This window comes from Seriola dumerili, unplaced genomic scaffold, assembly GCF_002260705.1.
Source record: "Seriola dumerili isolate Sdu_G_001 unplaced genomic scaffold, Sdu_1.0 BDQW01000533.1, whole genome shotgun sequence".
NCBI classification, from domain to species: Eukaryota; Metazoa; Chordata; class Actinopteri; order Carangiformes; family Carangidae; genus Seriola; species Seriola dumerili.
In genome coordinates, this window is record NW_019174788.1 from 2,306,403 (window position 1) to 2,333,148 (window position 26,746).

The window sequence follows — 26,746 nt, forward strand, 5'->3', positions numbered from 1 at the left end:
ATGCTAACACGCAACAATTGTTGAATACTGAATACTGAACCTGCTAAGCACCAGCATGTTAGCATTGTCATTTTGAATGTTAGCATGTTGATGTTGGCATTTAGCTAAACTCACAGAGTTAACAAGGCGGTAGACGTTTTTTTTTTTTTTTTTTTTTTACAGCAGCGGCTTTGTGGAGTAAATTCTGCGTTACAGAGTCAATTCATGTTTGATATTTTTAATCTTTTCTCTGCAGACTGCTGCTCTGGGCCAAAACCGGCATAGAGTGAAGATAATTCAGCCACTTTTTGGGGAAATACTGACCAAACTTTTGAGAGAATAAACACAGTTTGAATTGTAGACAAAATTACATTTCAGTCAGTTTTCCATTTAGAGATAAGTCTGGCAATTTCTTTTCTTTTTTTCTTCTTTTTTCTTTGCTATTGTGAACAAATACCATAAAAACAATGAATCTGTCTCTCAATACTTTTGGACCTCCCTACCCTGTTTATGGCACTCAGTCCCAAGCCGCATACATCATATTTTGAAGATGGCTAATTGTTTTTTCTAAATAAGCTGGACATTATAATACTTACCTGTATTACCTTACCTTACCTTTGCTGGACCAGCCACAGATGTGTTGCTCTGAGTAATTACAGTATAGCTGGACGATGTATGATGGACTGATACAAAACAGCCTACAATATCAGCTTCATCATAATGAATGATGTCACCCAGTGCAATGGTGTGACTCATTTAAACTGTTGTGGACAGTGGATGTCTATGAAAAATGCAAATAAGCTAAATCAGGCTTTATTTTTTTATGGGGATCAGTTCATTATTGGTTTTGATAGATATATATTCTTTATAATAAATGCCCTGTGTACCCTTAGTAGGAGCACATTTTTCATACTTATCATATGGGGCCAGCTTCAGAGGATGCTCTGCAACTTGCAGGTTCAGCTCCACATGATGAATGTGCCTCTGCTGCGCCTCCATCTCCTCTGTAGCCTGATGGGAAGCGCATGAATGCAAGGGAGCACAGGGTACACTAACAATACAATGAGAGCAGTGCTAATGGGCTGGGGGGGGGGGGGGGGGGGGGGGGGGGGGGGGGGGGGGGGGGGGGGTTGGCAGATATCTGGGTAAAGAAGTTGTTTGAGAAATGTTCTGGCCCCCTTTTACGCTTATACTGTCAAAAATGCTCTCGAGAGGGGTAATCTACACACGGTGATGTATGTTTTATATATTGCCTGCATTTTCAACTTTACAGACTCTGAAGCTGACATACAGCATTTGTTTCATGCAGGGCAGATGCATTTAGAGTGAAGGCACATTACTAACTCTGAGCAACAGTCTGGCTTCAGGGGTGAGTGATCTGTATTCCACTCCCATCACTCTTGTTTTCATTTATTTTCATAATATTTCATCATTGTCTTTTCCACCTCAGGATGTAGCCTAAGGGAGCTATAAACCGCATCCACCATTCTTGTATCAGCATTAAGGTTCGGCAGTATTGGGGACTTTTGTAGCTGCGAATGAAGCAACATTTCTGTGATAGATTTTGAAATATTGGCATTGAAAGCAAAAATGATCTTTGGCTAAATTTCGCAGAGGCACGCCTAAACTTTCATGGCAGATGTTCAGTTGCTTTTTCCTCCCACACCTGATATAACTTGTCCTCCATTTGACCTCTGGGTTTCCGTTTCCTCCAAGTGGCCCAATGTAGCTCTGGATTAATGGGTTCATTTCTTATGCAGTGTGATTGGTTTACTGTGAAAGTTAACATGGCTGGAGCGGATGATAATGTATCGGGTGTTATCTGTCGCACACAATCTGCAGTGTCTGGATGAACACCAAGAACTCTAACAAAACACAACATAATAAAAATTAACAGGAATCCCACAGGATAAATTTATCCTCAAAATTATTACACAATTGAATACACAATGAGTTTGGACCACAGCTTGCTGAAAGAGCAACATATCAAGCTCCATTCAAGCATTCACTGCCAAATCAGCAAAAAAAGAGGAGTTAAGTTTGAGATTCTACTGGAACCCATAAACACATCAAAGACAAGTTTAGGCTGAATTTAATTTGATATCCTCATTCGTTTAACCACTTTCATCTTTTGTCAAGTGAATAAATTTGATTACAAAAGATAGGCTAATATTTAATATGACCTTTTCATAACACTTTTTCTATAACCACTCTAAATCTGCATCAACAATAGAAAATAACGATATAATATTATATTATATAATAGTGTTATTCTGAAAAATCCATATTTGAAGCTAATGAGAGATTTTGAAAGGCTGATAAATGGAACATTTGGAAAGTTTCCAAATGCTGTTGCTGAGCATTATCTACACGGTTGGTACTTTTATATTATATTATAGCAGTTTATTTGTGATCCAAGCTAGCAGTTATTATACCAACTGTTGAAGGCTAATGTGTCATAATTTCAATAATTTAAGTAACTGCTAAATTACTGTTGGGCTAACTGTTATGTATTTTAGTCTTTTTCTCTTTTACTCTTGTGGACTTCATGTGCATGTGTATCAGATTCAACACTGTGTTTTACCTCAAATGGGGGCTTCATGTTGTTCTTTCACCCCTGATAATTTGTTTTCCCCCAGCATGAGGGGCAACATGAGTAATTTGACGGTTATTTTTGTGACTCCAGTGTCCTTGTTACTGCATTAATTCATTTTTACAACAAAGGCTAACTCCTGATTTTGTAATCTCATCTTTTTTTGATTTGTAATCGGTTTGCACGGTGTCAAATTGCTTCCATTTAAGATTTCAGCTGCTGTCTTCACCCTTTATTCTAAGGGTGTTGATCTCGCTGCATAGCTGTGAACCTAAATGCTTAGTGAAGGCAGAAGATTTGTAAAAACTTGTAGTAATAGCAGATGAGAAAAAAGATAACAGAGCTCACAACTCTGTACTCATGAAAAATTTAAGCCAAACTGTCTTCTCAAACTGAAACGGTCTTCTTCAGATTTATTCAAGTGAATTGTTGAATTAGTAATTTTCTGTCACAGTTTGTGTGGGGATTTTATTACGAAAACAATACAGTACATTAAAATACATTGCAAAGTTGATACAAGCTTACAAAATGATCATTGTTTTTACTGTTAAATACACAGTGTCAGGTGCAGCCCAGCAGGAGGCAGTGTACAGACACTACCGGCACTTCAAGATGAATATCCATTTTTAGATATTTTTTATTTGCCAGCAAGCAGTTCACTCTTCACATTGTTCCACTGCAGTGTAAGGTCATACTGCTCACAGGACAGGAAGTCCCTCCCTCATAGTCAAGTCCGTTCACCGTTCTCCTCTCGTAGACCTCTGAATAACAGAAATGAAGCCTTGGACCTTTTTCTTTTTTTTTTTAGATGGAAGAATCCAAAGGTTCGTGCAGTCTCTCTCTTCTGTAATTGTGCCTGTGTTTCCTGAAAAGAAACCAAGAGATAAATTTAGACCAAACAGCACTGACAAACCATACACTGGCTTGAGCTGACTGTGATTGTTGTATTGTCAGCAGACACACCCTGGCCTGTCATACTCCATGTGTGTCATATATCATGTGGGAGGACTCTATAGCTTCTCACTGTTTTCACTTTGTACCCTCATTTTTTTTCTCTCTCCTTTCTAAAGGAGCTACTCCCCTGTGTCTTATTTTCTCTCAGTGTATGGTTTTATGATCAGAGCATAGCCTGAAATGAGATTTGTGACTGTGCCTGCCGCTGTCTATGTGCATTACTGTACCACCACAGCAGAAATGCCAGCACTCCTCCAAACAGCAGCAGGAGGACGAGACACACTATAGCCGCCGTCGTTCCTCTGCCCTCTGTCTCACACGGTGCTGTCAAGTAGGAAAAAGAAGATGATGAGATGAGGGGGAGAAATAAAAAAAATAAAATAAAAACAAGTCATCTGACATGGCTGCTCTTAAAGGCCAGAGAGGTCAACTGCAAAAAGTCTGCACAGTCACTTATACTGAGTGTAAGAGCACAAGCTAACAGGAGGTATCCTGAAATACCCTGAGTGTCTTCGGATCATCACGCCTCTTGGCAGATACGAAGAACTGCATTTGTCTTGCCTGTTTAGCAGCAGGAGCAGTAGAGGTGGTAGTGATTTATTGATCCCACTGTGGAAAATCCTTTATCACTGAAACACCACCAGTGATACAATACACAGAACAAAGTGCAATCAGGACACGGCTCAGGTAGACACAAGCCATGGTATAAAGGAGTCTGATGAGCTGACTTTAAATAAGATGTCAGTAGGCACAGCCACCTTTTCATCCTATCGACTGTTGTCATGATCTCATAATTGAAGTATTTGGCTCCTTTTTATGTCAGTAAATGTAGTGACACAGCAATTTAAAGTACTTTATTAGTACAGGTCTTTTCGCTTGGTACAAATATGGAACTATTGTTTGCAAAATGAACTTAATCTATCAAACTTTAAACTTCTCATGAAGTGTGAATGTAGAATGTCCCCTTTCAAAATATCATATTTATTATTAATGGGTCATTATTACTGATGCATTAAGGTGCATCGAGCATTTGTTAATGTTGCAACTTGGAGAAACTCCTAGAAATGGAGTAGATTCTTACTACTTCACATACAGCTGGGTAGTTAAATCCTTCACCAATCATGCATGTTTGATTTGCATGCATTTTTTTAAGGCTGCTCATATATTTTGTATGTAAAACTGTAATGTGCAAAACTGTCAGATAAATGTGAAATGAAGTAAAAAGTACAATATTTTATTCTGGAATTTCTTGGTTGTGTAGCAGCAGCATAAAATAGAAATTTTTACATAAAGTACAAAGGTGTACCTGATGTTTTTTTTTGGCTACTTGGAGCATCACAACAAGCTGTACGCACAACACTGACATGTTGATATGGTGAACTTGTTTGAAAACAGTTTCCTATTTACACATCCAGCAGACAGGGAGCAACCTTATCATTTATTTGGAGTTCTGTTTCTGGCCACCAAGATTCAGTCTCCACCAGGTAGGTGAAGGGAAATATCAGGCCCTTTAGCTGCTAAATTCTCCACTATGTCCACCACCTAGTGGCTAACTCTGTATGTCTGCTGTTTGGTGATAGCAGGCCAGAGCTTTTCACCTGACTGTGTCTGGAAGCAACACTGATGAATGTTGGGGCCATAAACCAAAACAATGAGCTGAAAGATGCTAAAACGATGTAGAGCTGATGGAAAATACAAAGTCAGGTGGCCATAGTTATTTTTCCATTGTTAATATTAATTTGTGTAGCTTTAAGAAAGGTAAATAATACAGCAAATGCACTTTGCAAATCTCTGCAAAGTGCACACAGGCCATACATTTCCAAGCGCAATGTTAGAGGCACAGACAAACAACAGTGTCAAAATCCCACCTGCAGTGTAGGTGGCAGAACTGTAGCCCAGTTTGTTGCTAACCATACAGGTGAAGTGGCCACATATAGGGGTCATGGTCACTGACAATGTCGCTCCATCTGGTGAGACATTTCCCACAGTCTTGGTGATGGCGGCTCTCTCGTGGAGCCAGTAGAAGCGTGGGTCCGTCCCCCAGGCCTCGCCGCAAACCAGTGAGGAGTGAGACACATTGATGCTGACGGACACTTGGTGCACTGCCTCTGGAAAGGTAGAAGAACAGAGTGTGAAAATGAGAGATAACCATGGAGGTAAAAATGTATTGCTGGATAGAAACAAGGGGAGATATGAAGTGTTCAGCTGTAGGCGTCAATCTATTATAAAATTAGAATAATGGCACATGGCCGTCCAAGAGGGTCTAAGACAGAGAATCATGGGAGATGTTTAATGCTGTCAGGAGAAACTGGCTCAGTTTCACAGACAATAATGGGACCGGAGAGTGAGGCCTAATGTCGGAGAATGGGATGATGGAAAACCCTGAAAGCTGAGAGAGCAGATGTAGAGAAGAGTGGAGCTGATGAATTGATACCGTTAGAGCAGACAGATGAGAGTAAAAGCAAAGAAGCTTTTGACGGAAAACTAGAAAGCTACAGCGAGACCGAAATCATCTAGAAGCACAGAAACAAAGAGAGAGACCCACAAAGCGGTGCCCATAGGCAAATTTAATTTCATTATTAAATGAGACAACCGCCATCAGAAAGAAACAATGCCTGCTGGCGTGAAATTAAAGCACATTCATAATACCATTGGTAATTGTTGGAGTTAACTCTCCAAAGGTCAGCTGAAGATCATTTGAAATATTTCTGCTTTCATATCATTACTCTGAGATGTATGTTTATGAGACTTCTTCTTCTTTTTTTCTTTTTTTTTTAACATAAACTGCTGTTGTAAAAATTAAAACAAGACTATGTAATGCTGCTCCGGAGCAGCTGCTAAATGGACTTTGTGGTTGTTTTTATCAACAAAGAAATTCAGTCTCTATGAGATAGAGAAAACATGCAAATCCTTCAAATGTCGGTCACTTAACACTCCATTTTTAGCTTGAACACACCTTCAGAAAAATCCATTCAGTGTGACGGGGGTGTGGTATACCAGGGAACATGATAGATCTTTTACAGAGTTGTATTTTTCAGCCTACAGGAGAGTAAGGGAAGGAAGTAACTTCTGTAGAATGGGACCAGGATCAGTTGAATACTGATAAAGTATTGACTCAAGTTCTTTAAAATGATTATTCAATTATTGAAATTGATTGATTTTTAACTACCCTATTAATTGAGTAATTGTTTCAGCATCATCTGTAATGTGCACAAGAGACTTCACAGTAAATTCCTTCACATGCCGTGCATCATACTGTACCATATTCCCTGACAATGCAGTGTGCAGGGGTCTTGGCTCCTGTGTGATCCGTCACAGTCACAGTGTACACACCGCCGTCCGCTCTGCTGTATTCATTAATCTGAAGTGTCGTTTCCTGCTGCTCCACGTTCACACGGACCTTTGGCCTCGTGCCAACACACTTGAAGCTGTCGCCAGGGCAGGTAGCCAGTGTCACTCTCGTGGGGGCTATTCCAGTTTCGGGCTCCCGTTCCCAGGTTACTGTGGAGACCTCCTCCAGGGGTCCGTGCTCTATCCGGGCCTTCAGAACCAGAGCGGAGCCGGGGATTACATGCACAGGCTGCTCACTGAGGATGTGCACTGACATACACTGGAGGCCACATGGCACTGAGGGCAGAGAGTGGACCATTTCTGTGTTACTGCATGCTCATCAGTGTCTGGTGCTTAAACTCACCTGCCTCATACAGTATGTTTTCCCATTCTGCTGGCCACGATGACCCAAAGTATTTCATATTCATCAGTTTTGACCTTTTGGGGTTTGCACTATTTGGGCAGAACGGGAAGCTAATAAAACAAACAGTGGCATAATACTTCATCTCCGTACTCAGTATGTGCTTTATGAATATGTATGGCTGCTTTCTGTCAAACAATGTCAAGCGATGATTTATAGTGCACAACAGCCATGCCTAATGTGATATCCATCAAACCACATCAATATCCTAAAATCTGTGTCACAACTGCAGTGGACCTGGTAAGCCTGTGTGCATTTACCTCAAGGAGTATTAATCATGTGTCTTAACTTGATAGGCAAAGGATGGAGGAGATGTAAATAATGCAAATGTGGCCATCAATGCAAACAGCAGTTTACAGCAGTTCTTTTGCATGTGTGTCAGGGTGCTCTCGGAGATTTGAAGGATAGCTTCACAATTTTGCAAATCTATCTTTAAACAGTAGTCAGGTGCCCATGTGTACAGTGAAATCATTTGTTATGACCACTATAAGAACCTTTCCTAATGCACTTTCAGTGAAGTGAGCAGTCCTGGCAAAAGACTTCTTGTCTTCTTGTCAAAAAACAACCCCATAGGTTGTCTGTGCAGGCAGCTTGTTCTAAGCCATAGTTACGCTGATGGGACTTTCACACAGCGATTGCTGTTCATTTCCTGTGTGAAACATATAGTCAACTTGTTTCTTCTAACCATGACTGGTCCACATGCTTTAACGCTTGTTTATTATTGTAACCATGATGACAAAGGTCCTTTAATCTTAATGAAGTTTTTACTTTAACCCAAACTGTGATCTTTCCCTAAACCTAACCAAGTAGTTATGATGCCTCAAGTTAACCAACCTGTTACCACAAACTTATTCTTGTTGCCATGATGACGAAGGCCCCGCTGGTACACATCTATGGGTTGTATCCGTGGGTACGGACAAACGACCTATATGGTTGTTTCGGTTGGATGACTGGTTGGTCTTTACTAAGGCTTCAGCAGTCTGTGTTAGACAAATCAATTGGATATCTTCTAGAGTTACAGCCAAATTCCCTTTAGTATCTCTGCACAAAGTGTTTCCTTGTTGAGCTGCAGTGGAAGGATAGACACAAAGAGGCCATTTGTACTAAAAAGGCTGTAACTTTAGAAGATATCCACTTGATTTGTCTAACTCAGACTGCTGAAGCCCTGCATTACCTTCGGATAAACTCTTGAATGTATTCATGCACAAAATAAGGACTGTGGATTTTGCCCCCCCACCCCTTATATTGAAAGCACAGGAGGAAAGATTACAGCAGGCGAAACCTGCTTTAGCGTTCCATGGGCAACTGACTGTTGTTTTAAGACTGAATTCATATTTTATTTTATTCGTTTTTCACTAAAAATCATTAGGATGGTGCTGACAACAAAAAGTCTTACTTAAGAGAAGCAGCAGGGCAACTCTCCAGCACAGGAAATTCTGTCGATCCATAACACCTGCTGATGTAGATAGAGAACAGAGAGAGGAATTTGTCCATGACCTCAGCAACAGCACACCATTTCCTCTGTACTCATGCAACAGGGGTGCCACCATAGCAAGACTAATAACACCACCTCCAAAGAAAATGCGAAATTAGAGTGAGAGCAACAAACAATTAAAGCAGCATGTACCTCTATTAAAAATGTAATCCAAATGGTTGGGGTATTCTTTTTTTTTGTTCTTAATTTATTTGTGAAGTATCCAAAGAACAACAGTATTGGCACTGCAGACGGCACTAGATTCAGAAGTTGGAACAAAATGAGGACAGGTCTGCTGCCAAAATTAAAATGAACCCCCTCAAGCACAGCTGCTACAACAAAAAACACAGAGAGAGGAAATACTGATAGCAGCGCATGAACACAACCCAACCTGCATGCATTAAATATAACCTGGAATTCACCTCGCTGTTTACCTTGAAGTTATCCACATCAAAACCCACTAGAGTAAGATTCACGTACCTTTCCAAAGGTGAGGCAAACAATACCGTCGAGCCAGAGCTCCTCCGCTCTGTGTTCACTTTCTCAGAGGTTAAGGTGCAATGCAACTCAATCAGCGAGTAGATTTATGGCCCAAAATAAAACAATATCTTCAAAGCAATTGCCATCGAGAAATAATCTAGTTACAGATGAGAGTTCCAGATCTACAGCTGTTACAGCAAACAACATCAAACAGATGTTAAGCTAAAATGTTTGTGGACCTTCTTCTTCTCCCTCTGGCCTTTTGTGTCTGCCTGTCAGGTCCAGTCAGTGAGTCACATATAGGCGTCACCTTATTTTCAAGCAGTTTCCTCCCCCCCTCTCCAACTCCCCCCTCTCTTTCCTGTACAGTAGAGAGTTCTTTCTGCTTTGTGTTTTAAATAAGTGAACTTTCCATTGTAAAATCACCCCTCCTTTCTCCCAACTCCCCCCCTTTCTCTGACCTGTGTCCGAGCACATGCTCCCACAACAATACAACATGTTTGATTTTGGATTTTCACACCACTGTTTTTGCACTGTTAGTAAACAGATATAAAAGAGATAAAATGCAATGGTATTCATTTGAAGGGAAACCAATGACAATGTTGGAACTCAGTCTTATGAAACAGGCTTTGTGCTGCAGATTTCTTATCCAGCATGAACACCATTTGCCCTAAAGACACTATACATTGTCTTGGCTTTGGAATGTAAAGATGAGCTAATATATGAATTACTCTATTCCAATTTTTTTCACGAATTGTTCCTCGCATGCAACTGAGAGACATCTCCAAGCACGTGAAGGGGAATGCCAATGATTTTACTCTCTTTCCCCTGGGAGAGTTTGGTTGGTCTGTGTGAAGTTGGAGAGAAGACCCTTAAATTCAAAGTCTGCTTCATTAACAGTGAATCCGGTGCTGATTTAATGGAGTCATATTGGAATTAAGGTCATGTTGTGACCTTTTCCAGCACATATAAATCAGAATTTAAGCATCAGCTGGTGGCAAGAACAGGGAAGAAAAATCTTCCATCAAACAAGGTGACGTAATAAGATCAAAAGCTCCAGAACAGCTACTAAATAGCCTTGAGATGAGATTGTTTTGTCAGCTGAAGACCTATTTTACTCTACTAGAGCAGTGAAACATAATGACATCAGTTATTTCAGGCTTAGCTCTGCAGTTTTTCACTTTAGGAAATGCATCCTGGGGCTCAGATATAAAAGGTGATTTAAAACTGATTATAAATCCATTTGTATTTGCAGAGGGGTTGTGAATAATCATGGGAATAACAGCTGTGGCTCCCTCCGAGTCTTTTGTCTACAGAAGAGTGCTGTTAGCTGGGATTAGCCAGTGGGTGGCACTAATACATCAGCTGAAAAAAAAATCAACACTTTGCCCTTGTATTGGCCTCTTTTTCTTTTTTTTTTTCATAAATCAACATATGCTTCTGGTTCCATATGCAAAATAATTAGTGTCTGCTTTTGCTTCACATTTATCCATATCATTGCAGTGAACAAATTAAGAAAAGAATTGAAGGCATAATGTTATTACCTCCATACAATTTTATCAGCCACTTCATCAGATCATAGCTTCCGTGTTACACGTGAGGAGTGATAATATAAATGACCATGAATTATGAATGTCCAAAGGGCAACAATAACCATTAAGAGAAAATAAAATTATTATATCCTCTGAAAAGTGATATGGTTTCTGTTATCAGTGTGGCACTATCTCATTCGCTCATCAATATGAATTTCATTAATCTAAAACCCTTTCAACAAAACAGAAACATAAGAAAAATGAGTTTAAACCCATTACATTTATGTATGTATTTATGTAACCAATTACATTACATTCATGAACATGTTTTTGTCATATGTGGACTGTAAAATATCGAATACTGTAAGATTTACTTTTCGTATTTACTCCTTGATTCTTAATGTTATCATTCAATGTATCATATCAACATATCAACGCTATAGTGGACAGGAACAATGCACATCTATTAAAGTACTGTACTTAAATACAATTTTGAGGTCCTTTTACTTGACTTGAGTATTTACATTTTATGCTATTTTAGTTACTTTTCAGTTTTATTTAATTTTTAATTAATTAATTAATTTTAATTTGTTAATTTCGTCATGTTTTTATGTTAAATCTTAATCTGAAAAGTTTAGTGGAGTACAACGTCTACAATATTTCCTTCGTGCGGCACAATTTTACCTTGGAACAGTGCTTGCACATATATGGCTGCGGGCCCTTTAAGAGAACAGGTGTGTCCTTGAAAGGTAACAGTCAAGGAACAGGAAGTAAACGCTTTAATTAGCAAACACAAGCCAATACGCAGCTATTTTTCGGTACAAAAATGAACGTGACTGCAGGGGAAAAATACTTCGGTGAGTCTTAAAAAGATGATTCTCTTATCAGTGCTCAGGAGAAAATATTTGTTTTTTTGTCAGCTATAAACTGAACTGAATGGTGTGTATATATAGCACAGTAATAATAGCAAGGCTCCTGTACAGCCTTTATTGGACAAAGTCTGTTAAAAAAAAAAAAACTACTAAAAACTGCTAAGATTTATCAGACTTCATAGCAAAAGTAATTTTGTATATTAAAGAGTTTAATCTCTCCGCAGACCGGCCTGACTGACGACATGAGACAACCTTTGCTCCTTATCAGCCTGTCACTGGCAGGTAAAACAATTTGCACCGACAGGCTCCTCTTCCGTTCAAACGGTTCAAACAGCTCACAAAAGTCTCTAAAGAGTATCGGTAGAGTCAGTACTGTGGGGGGAAAAAAACAGGGCAGGGAAGAGAAGCTGTGGTATTCCAGACACGTGTTTAAAACAATTGCATTTCAAGTAGAAAGCTCGCCTTAACTGCTCTTAAACCTGCGCGGCTGCATTCCCATCTGTGCACTGCCTACTGAGTGACGTGATGCCTTCACGGACTCCTCCCAGGCTCCTGCATCTGAGCTTTCAGGCTGACCCAGAATGACTGGGAGATTTTTGTTTCTGTTTGTGTATTTTGTTGATAGGGATGGGCGATGCTATCGTTTTAGAATATAATGACAAGCTACATGGCTGTTGTTCATGCATGAACAAAAGGCCTACTGCCAATACAGATACTTGGTTGTTGTTCATGAAAATAAAACTTCAACATGGTTATTATTAAGTCCAACTGAACTGGCATTTAATAACAAATACCATGGCCTATAACCTGACCATTACGATTCGATAAATAAACACAGGGAAGACAATATCCTGAACTTTTACACTTTCAAAACACGTGTAATACAAAAATATAACAAATATTTCATATAGATGCATAAGTTGAGCCTTAATCAAAAAATAAACATGAAAATTATTTGTGAAGATGATCTGAAGGAGGAATCCTGTGATATGGGTGTTGTTGTGCCTCCAAGGCCTGGTCACCAGCACAACATGCAGAATTTAACTAACAAGGCTGGTGGTGAAGATCAAAACCAACAATGTATTGATTTCTCTAACAAGTATTGTCCATGAAGCCAGAGCCTGATGTGGCTTATTCCTCTGTTACAAACATGAGTTTATTTTGAATCAATCCCACATGCCGTAAAAACTCACAAGAACACTTAACAAATGCACTGTGGTTCTCATCTGTTTAGGAAAACTACATAAGAACCTTTTACATAAAAAATCAAAACCATATATATTTTTTGTCTTTAATGAATTACGACTTAAGTAGGAACGAATGGGCTTGGAGGACTGACAAGTGGGAAAATGTTGACAGGCTAACACATCGCTGGTTTTGATCTTTTCATGGCATTTGTGACATTTGTATGTTTGTAGAGATCTTGTATGAGTAGTGTATCTGTTATTGTAGTACCACTTTTTTCCATTCAAAATTTCTTGTTAGGGTTATACTGGTTATACTGGTATGACAGTATTGGATGCATGAAAATGAAAACGATCAAGCAGCAAAGATCTGCTTTTGGTGTTTGTGCTGCTGCAGCAAGATGAGCAAAGAAAATAAGCACTGGGAATGTAAATGATATTTTAATTTGTTCATTAACTAAGGGTTGTTGTTCATGCATGAAAGATAATAATTAAAGTAATAATCAGCAACATTTTCATATAATTAAATATTCATTTAGCGGCTGTCTATTGGCAATTGATATTACACAAAAGTGAAACAACCTACACTGTTCGTAAAAAGCTTTTTTTTCTGTTCTAAACGCCTGCGGTTTGGTAGATGTGTCTCTGACAAGGATCCTTTGGTGCACAAGAAGTTATTTATTTTACATTTCCAGAAACAGCTGTTAGCTTGGAAGAGACGGATTATTAGAATGAACAGTTATACCCATCAGACCCACATTCAGAAACCTGAAGCTCAGCAATGGAAAGTGAAAACTTTTCTGGCTGCCAGTTAATCTCTGTGGTTTATAGTTTTATCATCAGTTAATTTCATTGCACTTATTGTCATGATTTCTGGGCTCCTTGCCATTGTTCATTCAAGGTATCTGCATCTAAATCACTTACACAGTTTTATATTAGCTATAGTAATCAGTTGTAAGATATTCAATTCTTACAGTCATATTTCCTACTTATTTGAATTGCCTTTGTGTTCTGGCCCTGTATAAACAGTCCAACAGGACGTGAAGGCAACTGAAACTGTGCTGCGTCACCCGTGGGTGATCCTCCCTCCTGACTCAATGAGTCTTTATCTTTCTGTCTCTACTGTAAAGGCAACGAGGCCACTGATATTTTCAATCGAGCGCCGAAACACTTGTTGTCTTTAACGCCTCAGTGTGGAAACCAATCCATATAGCTGCTGGCTCTTGTCATTTTATACTTGGCTCTCCTGTGAGAATCGTGTAAAGGCAGTCCAGCGAGACTGATCAAGACCATATTGATTAGAATCACTATAATTCATTGGCCAGAGCGCTCTTGCGTGGTAGCTTTATATGCCAGTAAAAGGGCACTGAAAATTCAGTCTGGGTTTCCCTGCCTTAATCTGTAATACCAACACAAACAAGAGGAAGCACTGGCAGCCAAATACAAAAACAGCAGATTCTTTTTTTTTCCATCCATCCTCACTCACATACAGATTACAAATGGACAAACAGCATACATCAGTTAAATGCCTGAATGTGTAAAATCAATGGTTCCTTATAAGGTTTTTGAAAAATTGCCTATGCACCACTGATTCTTGAGAAGGGAGACGGCAAATATGATTCTGACACGGCTTATGTTAAGTCAGGCTAGCAAAAACACAAAATAGATGTTTAGCTTGGGATCACTTACAATCCAAAAAACATGGTGTGAAATCCGCAAGGAAAAAAAAGTGTGTGTACCTTACTAATGGGTTTTTACCCCTTGAGCCCAGTCTGTGTGTATCTATAGATTTAGTTCTCTGCGGTGGTGAGAGCAGTATTAATACCTTTCTGGGCCTCAAACAATTATTTAAATGGAACCATCTGAGAAGTTTAGAGGGGAAACTGCTAACAACTCTTAGACATCTGAAAGGTGACAAGGGGCCCCAACAAGACATTGTTAATTTGTAACGTCTCATAAGATAGAAATGTTTGAACCAGTGGTTTGATCTTTCATAGTACATTGTGTTGTTTATCATGTGTTTTTAATGTAAAACCTGCAACTGTAGCTGTCAAAATTTCCACCTGAAATGTTGTGGAGTAGAAGTATAAAGTAGCATAAAATGAAAAGAGTCAATTAAAGCTCTTAATTAAGTAGAAAATGTACTTTTCTGCCACTAATTCTCCTTTTTTTTCTGTTTAGTTCTCCTCTCTGTCGACGTGCTGCTAGCTCAGGACCAGGTACAGATCGAGTTCCAGATCGACCCGGTGCTGGTTCAAACTGGTACTGAGATAGTGTTTACAGTGCTGACAGTGCCTCAGATCCTGTCTGTGACATGGGAGTACCAAGGAGGAGTGGCTCTGGGTGTGTGGGCTGGGGGAACAGCAGTGGTTGATACAGTGCCCCAGTTCCAGGGCAGGGTCACCATCACTGCCACCCAGCTCCGAATCGGAAGCGCCCAGCTCCGAGACGCGGGGAACTACACAGTGAATGTGGTACCCATTGCTACCACAGGCCTGACTTCTAACTCCAGATCAATACAGCTGAGGGTGTTTGGTAAGAGATAAACAGTGTGCCCGTCAGTTCATTTTAAGAGAGACGAGGAGGGAAGTAGAAGATGGGAGGGCTGGTGGAGTGAGCGGGAAAGGGAGGTTTTGAGTGAAGCGATAATGTTAAGGAGGACCAGAAGGGAGTAAAGAGAGAGGAGAGGGAGGATTTGGGAAGTAAGAGAATTAGTCTGGGAGGTATAATGAAATTAGTGACCCATAGTAGGCGAGGTAAAATTAATGAAAAAGGAGGAGGGGATGAAGCTAGTGGCTCGGGGCTTTATGCTAATCAAAACTCATTTGATATGCGGCGCTCATGCTCTTAGATGTTTGATATTGTAGCATTTTAGATGTAGCGTTACATCTACATTCAGTACATACAGTACTTGCATTCATTTACAGTCAGTATTGTTATAGAGCTTGAACTTGAGCTCAGTGTCTCTCTTTATTTTCAGTCGTCCACCCACGCCACAGGGATGATGTACTTTCTTTCTCATCCCTGTTACCACAAACAGTAGTTGGTGGGGGGGTCACATCCTCGTAACTCACAACAGCTAGCTCATGACATGGAACAGGTGAACCCTTGAACAAGACTCTCAACCTCCCACTTACTCACACGAACTTACTCTGGAAATGAGAGGCAGCTAAAACTCTAAAATATAAAATGCTACTGCTGAGTCACAGGCAAGTGGAAAGTCTGCAGAAATGCAAGTGATTGGAGCTATTTAGTAGTTGCTTGAATGTTTGTTTGTTTGCTGTTGCTGCTGTGGTTCTCTCTTAGTCACTGCCTCCTCCTCTGTCCATACGCCCTCTCTTCTCCCTCTCCAATTATTTAACTTAGGCTGCCCGCCAAGAGGCATCTCGGCTACCACTCATACCGTCTGCCCCCTTATTCACCATCTGTGCTTCTATCTGAATCCTGTCCCTTCCCAGCTCTCACTTGCTTTGATTACAACAAATTATCCTCCACAGAATAATAAAACTGCCCTCTATTGTCCTGTCACTCCAACTTTTGAAGTGTGTTCTCTTATACTGTCATGCTCTATACCAACAGTAATAATGCCATTAGATACCTCTCCTGGGTAGTTCTGTATTCTGTTAGAGAAATCTTTATTTTTTTATTCTCCCTGTAGTTCCAGTGGCCGGGGTGAGTCTGGCTGTTCCCTCAGTGGCGGTGGAGGGGAGAAATGTGTCTCTTAGTTGTACATGGACTGCTGGGACAGAGACTACAGTCCAGTGGGACAAAGGAGGCACAGCCATCACTGCAGACTCCAGGATCACCATCTCAGGTGGCTCTCTGGTCATCAACCCAGCCAGACGGGATGATGCCGGGGAGTACACATGTATCGTCAGCAACCTTGTCAGCGCCCAAGCTGCCACAGAGAGCCTCACTGTCTTCTGTGAGTTTACACTGATCAAGACAAGTGGCAGCTAATCTGCTGTAGTCACTGCAAATAACAGTAGCTTATCTGCTTATCCATATTGCACTGCGTACAGTGTGCTGAATCACACTCAGATTGCACAGGACATTCTTCCATAAGCTTATTGTGCTGCTTCTGTCTTCATCACATCATTAATTCTAATGTGACAGTCTTACAGTAATATCCCATACTGCAATGACTACCCTCCGCATTCCTGTTCTCTAACATCTAACACATTGCACATTTGCACTTAAGCCAATGTATGGCAACTTAGAGAAAGTGAGAATAGATTGAATCTGAGCTATCACCCTCACGGGGGCTGTTGCAGTACTGCTTTCTGATTAAAAGTCATAAAAATAGAGGTGCAGCTAATGATTATTTTTCTTATTGGTTCATCTCCAGATATTTTCAGTCTATGTACTCTGAGAAAATAGTGTAAAATGCCACTTTCCCAGAAGCTAAACCGACATTTTGAAATGTCATGTTTTGTCTGATCAACAGTTCAATACACAGAGACATTTAATTTACAATAATATGAAACAGAGCCACAAATCTGCACGTTTGAGAAGTTAGACAAAGCTAGTATTTAGCGTTTTTGCTTGATGAATGATTTGTTATACGATTAATTTTAAATTAATTGAATGACAATCATCAATTAATAAATTACACATTGTTTTGTTGACCAGTGTAGCTCTTTTTGAGAAATATGCTTATTTGGTTAAATGGTCTGTTTAATATGAAGCTGGAGCCAGCAGCCTCTTATCTTAGCTTAGCTTAGCTTAGTTTAGCTTAGTTTAGCTTAGCATAAATACTGGAAACAGGGGAAACATCCAGCCTTCCTCCAGCACTTGTAAAGCTCGGAAATGATTATGTAATATTTAAATTTTTGCATCCATCCAAAAACTAAAGGGTAAAAACAAGTTGTGGTTTTACATGGGGTTATGTGCTAGAGTGTTTCTTGAGTGAGCACATTGACTTGTAGTCACATTGAGGTTGCCAGGCAACCAGCGGAGACTCCAGGTACTATAGTCAGTGAATAAGCTTATTTCCCAAATGTCGAACCATTCCTATTAGGAATCTGTTTTACTTTTTATTGCCATATATAGCTTGAAATGAGAGTCTTTTTTAAGGGTAGTATGTAAATTCTAGTCTAACACCAAACTGTGTTGAACAGCAGGATGCAGTAACTCGAAGTGTTTCCTCTTTTACTTTCTTCAGCCTCTGTGCAGGATGTTGAATGCACAATGCCCCTCGTGTATAATGTGTGTGTTTGAGTCAGATTTTCCTTGTTGTACTTGAGCACCAAATGTTTTTGATGGTGATAATGATGTCCTCTGCTCATCACCAAACCAGATGGCCCGGACACCCCTGTACTGACCAAGGAAACGCCAAAAGATTGTGTCGGTGGAGGGGATGTGTTGTTGGGACAGGCGGCGCGCCTCACCTGCAATTCTGACTCGCTGCCCCCTGCCCTCTTCTCATGGCAACGTGATGGGCAGACTGTAGCATCGGGCCAGCCGGGCAGCGGGGTGCTCATCCTTCAGACTTTCTCAACCAATCAGAGCGGCCGGTACATCTGCACGGCCAGAAACAGCATCACTGGAGGCACATCGGAGCAGGGGACAGACTTGGCCATCGTGGGTGAGTTATGGTGGACGCTGACCTCCTTGTGACTGATAATGATGACGGTTGGTTTTGGACTCCGTCCCTGTATCTGTCTTCGCGACAGGAGAGGGACAGAAAGTATCCTGGGAGATTGATCTGGTGGGAATGTGGTCAAAGTCATTCAGTGACTTTCACACACACACACACACACACACACACACACACACACACACACACACACACACACACACACACACACACACACCAACTTTCCTCCCTTTATTTTCATTTCTTTCTCTCCCTCTCTCTCTGCTGTACTTTATCATCTTTTTTTTAGAATCTTCCCTCCTCGCCTCTATCTTTTTTTTTTTCTTTTCCTCTTGTCTGTCTGAGCTCTAGACTCATTATCTTTATTAATTCTGCCCCTTTGACACCATTCTTTCTATTTCAGACACGTGTCTGAACGTAGGGGAAGTGGTGGGGATCGTGATTGGAAGTTTGCTGCTGATCATAATCATTGTGCTCCTCATCCTGCTCATTGTTTTTCTCTTGCGAAGGAGGAGGGGTAAGTCTGTTTTCTCGATCATGGTCATTTTGTTTGTCCACTTTTCATTTAATTGTATATTGTGTTGAGTCAAACACTTTGTAAAAGAATGTTTTAAGGATCTCTATGTCCATTTGTACTTTCCATAATAGCTCAGCCAGCTTTTCTTGCACTTAAGTGTTATTTTGTTTGTTATTTCTATTACTACAGCTCAAAGGGATACTCTGGTTTATCCGAAGACAAACCCAAATCCCCATCTTATAGTAAGCCACTATAGCAGTTTACATATGATTCACCATTGATTTTGTCTTTATCTTGTCCATGTGATGGTACTTGAGGGCTTTTCACAAATTAATACCCCTATTCCATCTTTCTTCTGCTGTCTCTTCTCACCCTACCCTCATTTTTCATTTGCTCCCATTAAGCCTCCAGATCCACAACCTAATGGTGCAAGGGAATTGGGCCAAGGTCCCCACCCCACCCTCTATCACACACACACCCGCCAACCTGACCGCCTATACACCGCCGCGCGTGAAAACCGTGGCAACTCACAGGCACTGCCACTGAACGGCCTGCATATCTCTGACACACACCAACACAATGATCATACCCACACAAATGGAGTCCGACACAATGCTATTCAGAACACCAATTCATACCCACACAATGGCATTGACAACCCGGCTTTCACACACACTGATGCTCAGAATGCAAACACACTCACAAACACACAGCGGCAAAACTCTAACATTCTCATACAGGCAGGCACTGCCCAGGGCGGCACCCAACCTCCGGCGGTCCACGTCAGCCTTAACACACTGCCACAAACTGCCCAGCATAACAACAATGCACATATGCCCACCATTCATGTCAATCTTAACTCATACCCAGCCAACGGCCAACAGACTCAGCAAGACAGCTTATTTCCTCTTAACAACACAGCTAATGTCAACGCTTCACAAACCCAACAAAACCTGCCACATACAGAGCAATCAAGTCCCAGAATGCAAAGTGGGCAATCCTACCCTAGTGACTCCCGAGTGAATGGTCACATAGACGCAGCTCAGCCTGGACTTATACCAACTGGATACACACATTATAACAGTAATAACATTTCCCAGCGAAATGCAGACACACAGACCTACCAGCAGGACACAGGCCATCACAGCCGCTCTGACAGAAACTCAGAAAGACATGATGCCACGCCGCGCTCCGCCCGTCGACAGGTGCCATGGGATCACCTCCGAGGGACACCTTCGTATCCTGGTATGCATCAAAGAGGACAATCATCACCTGAGATCCCCTCTGACACTACAGACTACACTGCCCATCCTCCCATGCCAGAGCTAAGAACGCCAAACAGATCTCAGGCTCCACCTCAGAGCCAAAACACTTTGTGGAGCAGAGCTCCAACCAGACAAGAGGCACCATCAGTGCACAGACAGTCGCAAAGCCGTTCAGCTGATCTTCGAAGCCCAAACACTCGCAATGTAACACAGCTTGAGGCTGCACACAACACACACAGAAGCCCCCGCACACAAAGGGAGAGTGCTCAGCGAGACATCAGAGATCCGCCTCGTAGCCAGACCGCCCCCAGGCAGGAAGCCACACACAGAAATAACCCCCAGGCGCTGCCTCTCATGAGCCAGCAGGCCTCTGTAGGACACTCTACCATGTCACAAAGACCCACAACACAACAGGGACTGACTACACCACAGGGTGCAGATACAAGAGTTTTGGCTGATCCTAATCACCTTCCACAGGCACACATGGCCCACCAACATAGAGCAGCACCGCTCCAAACACCACCACAAGGTCTGGGCATGCAGTCACAGCCTGTCATACATGGTGCCAATCACCCTAGCCAAGGAGGCACAGTTCCAGTCCCATACCATTCTGCCCAGCCTAATTCCAGTAACCTAACCCAGGCCGCACTTAAATCCCACACTGAGAAGGCGCAAGTATTTCAGAATCGGAAACAACAGACCCAGGCTGCCCTGCTTCACCCAGGACTGAAGGCTCAAGCTCCTGCCGCTGGGGCTCAGCATCCACCAATTCCTCCTCCTGTTATACCCCTCGCACAGTTCCAGACCCTCCCCAAGGAGCGCACTCAACACAAATCCCCAACTAGACGTCCTCACCCCGCCAGGCCCCCCGTCAACATACCAGTGGCTCAACGAAACCTACAACAGCGGACCAATGCACATCGCCATCCTGGAAATGGCCATGTGCATGTCGGTGCACACAGGCATGCCCATGCCCACACCCACACCCATGCCCACGGCCACGGGCACCCTGCCCACTTCACCAACCCACGACAGGTGAGTGAGACACAGCATGAGAGTTTGAAACTGCAGCCAACAGGTGCCATATGTTTGCTGATTAAACAGATTTCCAGCACATGGTTCTCTCTCAGATGTACACTTGCAGCTGTCATATCATGTCATGCTTCCTGTTTACTTCCATGTGTGCAGTGTTGTAGGCCCACTTCTACCTGTACTGTCTCCTCAACAGTTTGTGCTTCTGTCTGCAGTAGGCATTGCTTGAAGGATGCTTGACAGCGCCCTTTAACTGGATGTTGCATTTTTATGATTGGCAGTCGTCCCTATGCCATAAAAATGTATTTAGTCTTGAGTGTTTGTGACACTGTGGCAGTTTTTAAAAGTAGCATTGTGTGTCTGAGGCTCTGCTTCTTCTCAGTGACATGTTGGCAATGAAGGGGTTGTTGTGTCTTTCCAGCAACAGGCTCACAGAGGGAGACCAAGATGATGACAGATGTCAGCAGACTACACTCTAGAACCGTCCCACATCCACTGACACAAACAAACAGCTGACAGACATGATCCAATATACCACCAAGCAAGACTGACTGCGTAAGGTTCTGCACTCAGAAAAGCTGTCACGCCATGGTATCTCATTACTAAAGTCATTGTTTTTTGTTTGTTAGAAATGAATGTGTCTTCCATGGGGATGATAAAATGTAACTTTTTTTTAATTCAGTCCTGCTTGACAAATCATCTCTAAGATGAAGGCTTAATCTGCCCTTTTCTAAATATTTACCAGTATGCCAAATGATACATGAAGGATTTTCACAGAAAATGTTCCTCCGTCAACAAAACCTCTCTCCAAACACACACAGACTCAGACCCACATGTATTGTACTGTTTTTGTTTTCTGGAGCGCTGGTCGAGCTTCAAACTTTGCCAAGAGTCTGCACAGAGAAGACAAGTTCAGTGATCCATAGCTCCTGACCAAGCTCACGTCCACTCATGCATTCCTCATGAAAACTAAACAACCCTACCTTGACAAAATGCTCTTGAGGTGCTTGCATGAATATCTGTGTCTTAGGAAGGTCTAATAGTGACAAACAGTAAAGTAAATGAGAAGGGGACCCTGCCTTGACCCTTAGGAGCAGTGACAATTATGAAAGAAGAAATTAGCCGTAGGGGGCTGGTCTTAATCTACGTGGAACTATTTATTTTGCACCCTCTGTTTACAGATGCCTCTTACTTCACTTCTCAATTAAGGAGATTCGCCTCAGTGCCGCTCGGAAGTAATGCTCAGCTAACTATGAAGGGGATACGACGACTGGATGGCGCTTATTAATTAGATGCTTTTATGTGACTTAAATGACTTGGAAAATAATCACACCCGCGTTTGAATGAGGGCTTCACAAAGACCTGAGCTGCCATGCTTTCTGCTGAAAAAGCACAGTGTTGCAATTTACTTTTCTTCACTGGGTCATGGACAGCACATTAAAAATGATTGGACGTCATTCTTACTTTTCGGATTATGTATTAATTGGTTTATAATGTTTGTTTTTTTTTGTACTCAGGGGTGTACTTGTGTAAACTGGTTATTTAGTTTGCACCAAGTGATATCAATGCTATTGTGATGAAATGTGATCAAATTCATCTGTACTTTAAAAAATAAGGCTGGTGATAGTCTATATTTTTCTTATTGTCAATGTCCCATGTCAAGACTAAAACTAACCATGACCCGATTGTACTCACAAGTATTGTGTGTGTAGCCAAACTCATTCTAAAGCTGTAGACAAGAGCTCCACTGTTGTCCAGATACTAATAAAAACAGATTAACCAGCCACACTGTTGTACTGGGAGACATGGTCCATCATTACGGTAAACATGGTCGCAGCAGTTTGTTTGAGTTAATTGCACATATATCATCATGCTGCTGTAACTACTCACTAGAGCACCAAATGTGTATTAATCCCCCGCTGAAAATAGTCCCAGACAAATGCGCTATTTAATGCTGTGTGAGCAACGTTTCCTAAAAGCTACAGTGCCCAGCTGTTTCTGGAAATGAATTAGCCCCTTTTGAAAACAAAACTACATATTTGCAACCTGTTTCTGAAGTTTTCAGTTTTCAGTAGAAACAAATAGACGTTGAGAGACGAATTAGAGCCCAGTTGGTTTTTGTCTTTTCATGGGACTTGTTGAGAATTAAAAAAAGAAAGAAAGAATAATCCGTCTTTTGATATCAAAATACATATTGAACACATCACATCTGGTGGCCCCAACCTTACATCTGGAGCCTGAGATTTATGTTACTGCCTTGAAAAATTGTGCCGTTTTTAAAAAAATTAATGCTTGTAAATAATTTATACAGATGTTGAATATCCATGTGTGATGCTTCAAGCACACTATTATTATTTATCTTTGCTCCTCAGGAAGGGTTTGTACATTGTGCGGGTTTTATGAAATGTTCCAAGATCTTATTTTATCAGTAACAATAAAGGATTTTTGTCATTATGTGTGTTTTGCATATAACCCGGGCAAAGTCTACTGTGAACAAAACCATGGAACATTGGGTTGTTATTTCCATCCACAGTGGAAGTCACTTGCCTAGACTATTCACAGCAGGACTTTATTTTACCTCCACTTTCAAAAATGAACATATTTTTTCAAAACATGAGGATCTTTTCATTTTCAGTAGAAAAAAAAACCTACTCACACATGTTGGCAGTACGTTAGACCACAAAAGCACCTATTTATGCTGGTGTTCCTCTGAATCACAGTGCTGTTTGCAGTCTGGGCATATTTCTGTTCACTCTGTCTATAGTGCTAATTATGCATGGCGCCTCTGTACACCGAGCACTGTTGTTGATTCTCCTCAGATAAATCTGTTCCTTCGGTTTGTTGTGGAGGTGCAGAGCGTGTGTTTGGATCACAGCTCCATCAGTCTCCCAATCCCCTGCTCCCACTTGTACGTCACCTCTGATGAACAGTCCTGTGGCTCACTATTGGAGACACTTCACGGTAGTCTAGCACTGTAATGAGTGGAGATGGAGTGCATTTGAGTACCTGCACTAGAAAAGGTTACAGCATTGCCTACCGGTTCCAGATGAAAGCTGTGATTTATGAAAAGTTTGGAGCAGTTTTACAAATGCACCACTTTGTATACTATACTTTGTCTTTGGAGTGAAGTGTGTTGTTTATGGGCTACACAACTGAAATTACAAGGCACTCTGTAGTCTTGAAACACACAACAGCAAACCTCAAACGCTGATGTGGCCACCTTCCCTGGGCCAATTTGCATGTAAATCTGCTCGTGTTGTTTTAGTATTCTGATTTACCGTGATTTACTGTGACTGCTGCAAGTAATTGTAATTGTTTATGCTTCCCTTTGGAGGCATAAATTAAAGGCAAACATAACTGAAGTGCGGTGTGTGCAAATAGGGCATTTTTTGTGTTGATGAATGCACGTTACGGTGTGTGTCAAACTGCAACAGTGAGCCTCCCTGACTCAAGTGTGGAGGGAGCCAGTGTTGATTTCTCTCCGGAGACTGCAGTAGATTTTCTCAGAAAAACTTAATACCACAAGATGGCCAGTATAATTCTAATCCAGTTCTAATTTAAATTCAGTCTAGCTCAGCAGGCTCACATATTCTCATAGATGTGATGGCATTTTGAAATAACAGAGGAGGTGTCATAAGGCCCAGACAGACTTTAGTCCAATTAACAAATATCTCCAAGTGAGTTAAAGATCATGATGTCGCCTTTTTGGCCACATTTGCTCACTGCAGTGATGCCACATTTTCTCCACCGCCAGGGAAAAGAAAGGGGTCAGGCATAGTAGTCCTATCATCACTAAAATGAACTGGTAAATCCTTTGAGATCCACATGTCCATCCCTGTCAGAGTGTCCTTGAGCAAGACACCGAACCTCTGCCTCTGCGCACTGACCCCCTTTAGTGAAATTGCACATGAATATGAGTCTCAGAGGGATATGAAATGAAACAAATTTATGATTAAACTTTACACACAAGGGAAACTGAAAAAAAAAAAAAAAAAAACTGAACATTTTAGAGTGTGACAGAATGACCCTGAATTTATAGCTTCAGTCTGCGCCACAGCCATCTATCCATTCATAATGTCCTTGAGCTGGACAGTGAATCCCCAACAGTTCACTAACTGTAAATCGCTCTAGATGGGAGTGTCTAAAATGTAAATCATAAGCTAAAACTGCACTGTGGCAGTCAGGGACTCCATCCCTGCTCATCCCACAAGGGGGAGCCATGTGAGAGGACTTCTGAGGTTATCTATTGATCATTTCCCACCATTTCTTCTCCCCACGGCCTTCACCATCTGTGCAACTTTGATGGTGGCTGCAGAAATTAAAAAACAAGCCATAGGCAAAGTTTTTCTTGTCTTTAGTCCAGCACAGAAAAAAAAACTGTACAACCAAATACTGTTGTGTGCAGCGACAAGGAAATCCGCAGTTGTCACAGAATTGTTTATGGATGCTTAAAGGTGAACTGCTGCCTTCAGTGATACACATCAAACACAATGGCTTCAAAGAGTTTTGCGTTTTATCGTAATCTTTTGTTGATTCAATTGAGCATATCATGTTGTGTTTCATATTTTCACCATGCTTTCTCTTTCAAATAAAGGCAGATTCTTTTACAGATATTTCTCTGTAAAATAAATCAGAGACAATTCTGTGGAGTCCTTGTAGAAAGCATTTCCAATAGATCTTAGATGTCATCTGTGGCATTGAAATATAACAGTGAAAAATCTATTTGTCTTTGATACTGTTCTGTAGGTGTGGGTATTCACAGATGTTTCCCATTGTTAAGAAACAGAATTTTTAAATGATTAAGCATTTTAGGTTTTACAGTGAAAGTATTAGACATTATAGCTCTCTAGCATAGTGGGCTGTAGTGGAAAACGGACTTAAAATAAAACTACACATCACACCCACCATAATGGCGCAAAATCTAATTTCTACCAAGTATTTTTCAAGGAAACAGAGGTTCACAGTTTGCAGAAGCTGCCAGATGACAGTTCACAGAAATCCTTTGTTAGATGTTCAAAGAGAGAGCAGATTCTTCGAACTGCGGTGCAGATAGTTCTCGTAATTAAGCCATGTGTTGCAGCAAGAAATCCAATGTCAGCAGAAAAAAAAGAAAGATGATTGTACCAAACAGAGCAGATGCAAGAGTACAGTAGTGAGCTGCAATAATAGAAAGGAATGAAACCCATAACATTAAATGTTTTTTTAGTTTCACACTCTGTTTACTTCACTTCTGTCTTTCTACTCATTTTACTCGTGACACAAACACGTTAGTTTTATGAGTCTTATGAAGGCTTAACGACATGTAACACTTCTCGGAGGAATTAGTGTTGTCACAGTGAACATTCCTCTACAAAAATAACGGATGCTACAGTTCTGTTAGACCTTCACTTTTGCTGAATAGCAGCAACTAAGGCCACAAGTGAAATTTACTGGCTAAAGGTAAATGCTAAAATGTAGTGTAACGGTGGCACAAGTAGAAAATAGTCATAAAGTTAGTGCATTGATTCAATAATG

General features: G+C 41.1%; 2 protein-coding genes across 3 annotated transcripts; one reads left to right on the forward strand and one right to left on the reverse strand.

Moving 5' to 3' along the window:
• Nucleotides 1-3,367: 3,367 nt before the first annotated feature.
• LOC111235797 lies at nucleotides 3,368-9,500 on the reverse strand. 2 transcript variants are annotated; one of them, XM_022764351.1, is made up of 6 exons: nucleotides 9,232-9,500; nucleotides 8,674-8,730; nucleotides 6,788-7,153; nucleotides 5,395-5,634; nucleotides 3,754-3,850; nucleotides 3,368-3,437 (listed from the first exon to the last, which is right to left on the reverse strand). In XM_022764351.1, the coding sequence occupies exons 2-6, from the start codon at nucleotides 8,723-8,725 to the stop codon at nucleotides 3,377-3,379; spliced, it is 816 nt and encodes a 271-aa protein (XP_022620072.1). In that variant the 5' UTR covers nucleotides 8,726-8,730; nucleotides 9,232-9,500; the 3' UTR covers nucleotides 3,368-3,376. The 2 variants fall into 2 exon arrangements, with proteins under 2 accessions (XP_022620072.1, XP_022620071.1); XM_022764350.1 differs by having other exon boundaries at nucleotides 8,674-8,733.
• Nucleotides 9,501-11,550: 2,050 nt separating this feature from the next.
• LOC111235758 lies at nucleotides 11,551-23,683 on the forward strand. The gene is made up of 9 exons (XM_022764285.1): nucleotides 11,551-11,620; nucleotides 11,860-11,917; nucleotides 15,001-15,354; nucleotides 16,478-16,744; nucleotides 18,119-18,406; nucleotides 18,822-18,935; nucleotides 19,125-19,177; nucleotides 19,340-21,235; nucleotides 21,654-23,683. Exons 2-9 carry the CDS (start codon nucleotides 11,878-11,880, stop codon nucleotides 21,681-21,683), a joined length of 3,042 nt encoding a protein of 1,013 aa, XP_022620006.1. The 5' UTR covers nucleotides 11,551-11,620; nucleotides 11,860-11,877; the 3' UTR covers nucleotides 21,684-23,683.
• Nucleotides 23,684-26,746: the final 3,063 nt, after the last annotated feature.

Coding starts and splice junctions, on each gene's coding strand:
- LOC111235797 (XM_022764351.1), bottom strand. CDS start 8,725: ATGGATCGACAGAATTTCCTGTGCTGGAGAGTTGCCCTGCTGCTTCTC. Junction 7,154..8,673: donor TGCCCTGCTGCTTCTCTTAA/GTAAGACTTTTT, acceptor CTCTGCCCTCAG/TGCCATGTGGCCTCCAGTGT. Junction 5,635..6,787: donor CTGCATTGTCAGGGAATATG/GTACAGTATGAT, acceptor CTACCTTTCCAG/AGGCAGTGCACCAAGTGTCC.
- LOC111235758 (XM_022764285.1), top strand. CDS start 11,878: ATGAGACAACCTTTGCTCCTTATCAGCCTGTCACTGGCAG. Junction 11,918..15,000: donor TATCAGCCTGTCACTGGCAG/GTAAAACAATTT, acceptor TTTTCTGTTTAG/TTCTCCTCTCTGTCGACGTG. Junction 16,745..18,118: donor AGAGAGCCTCACTGTCTTCT/GTGAGTTTACAC, acceptor TCACCAAACCAG/ATGGCCCGGACACCCCTGTA.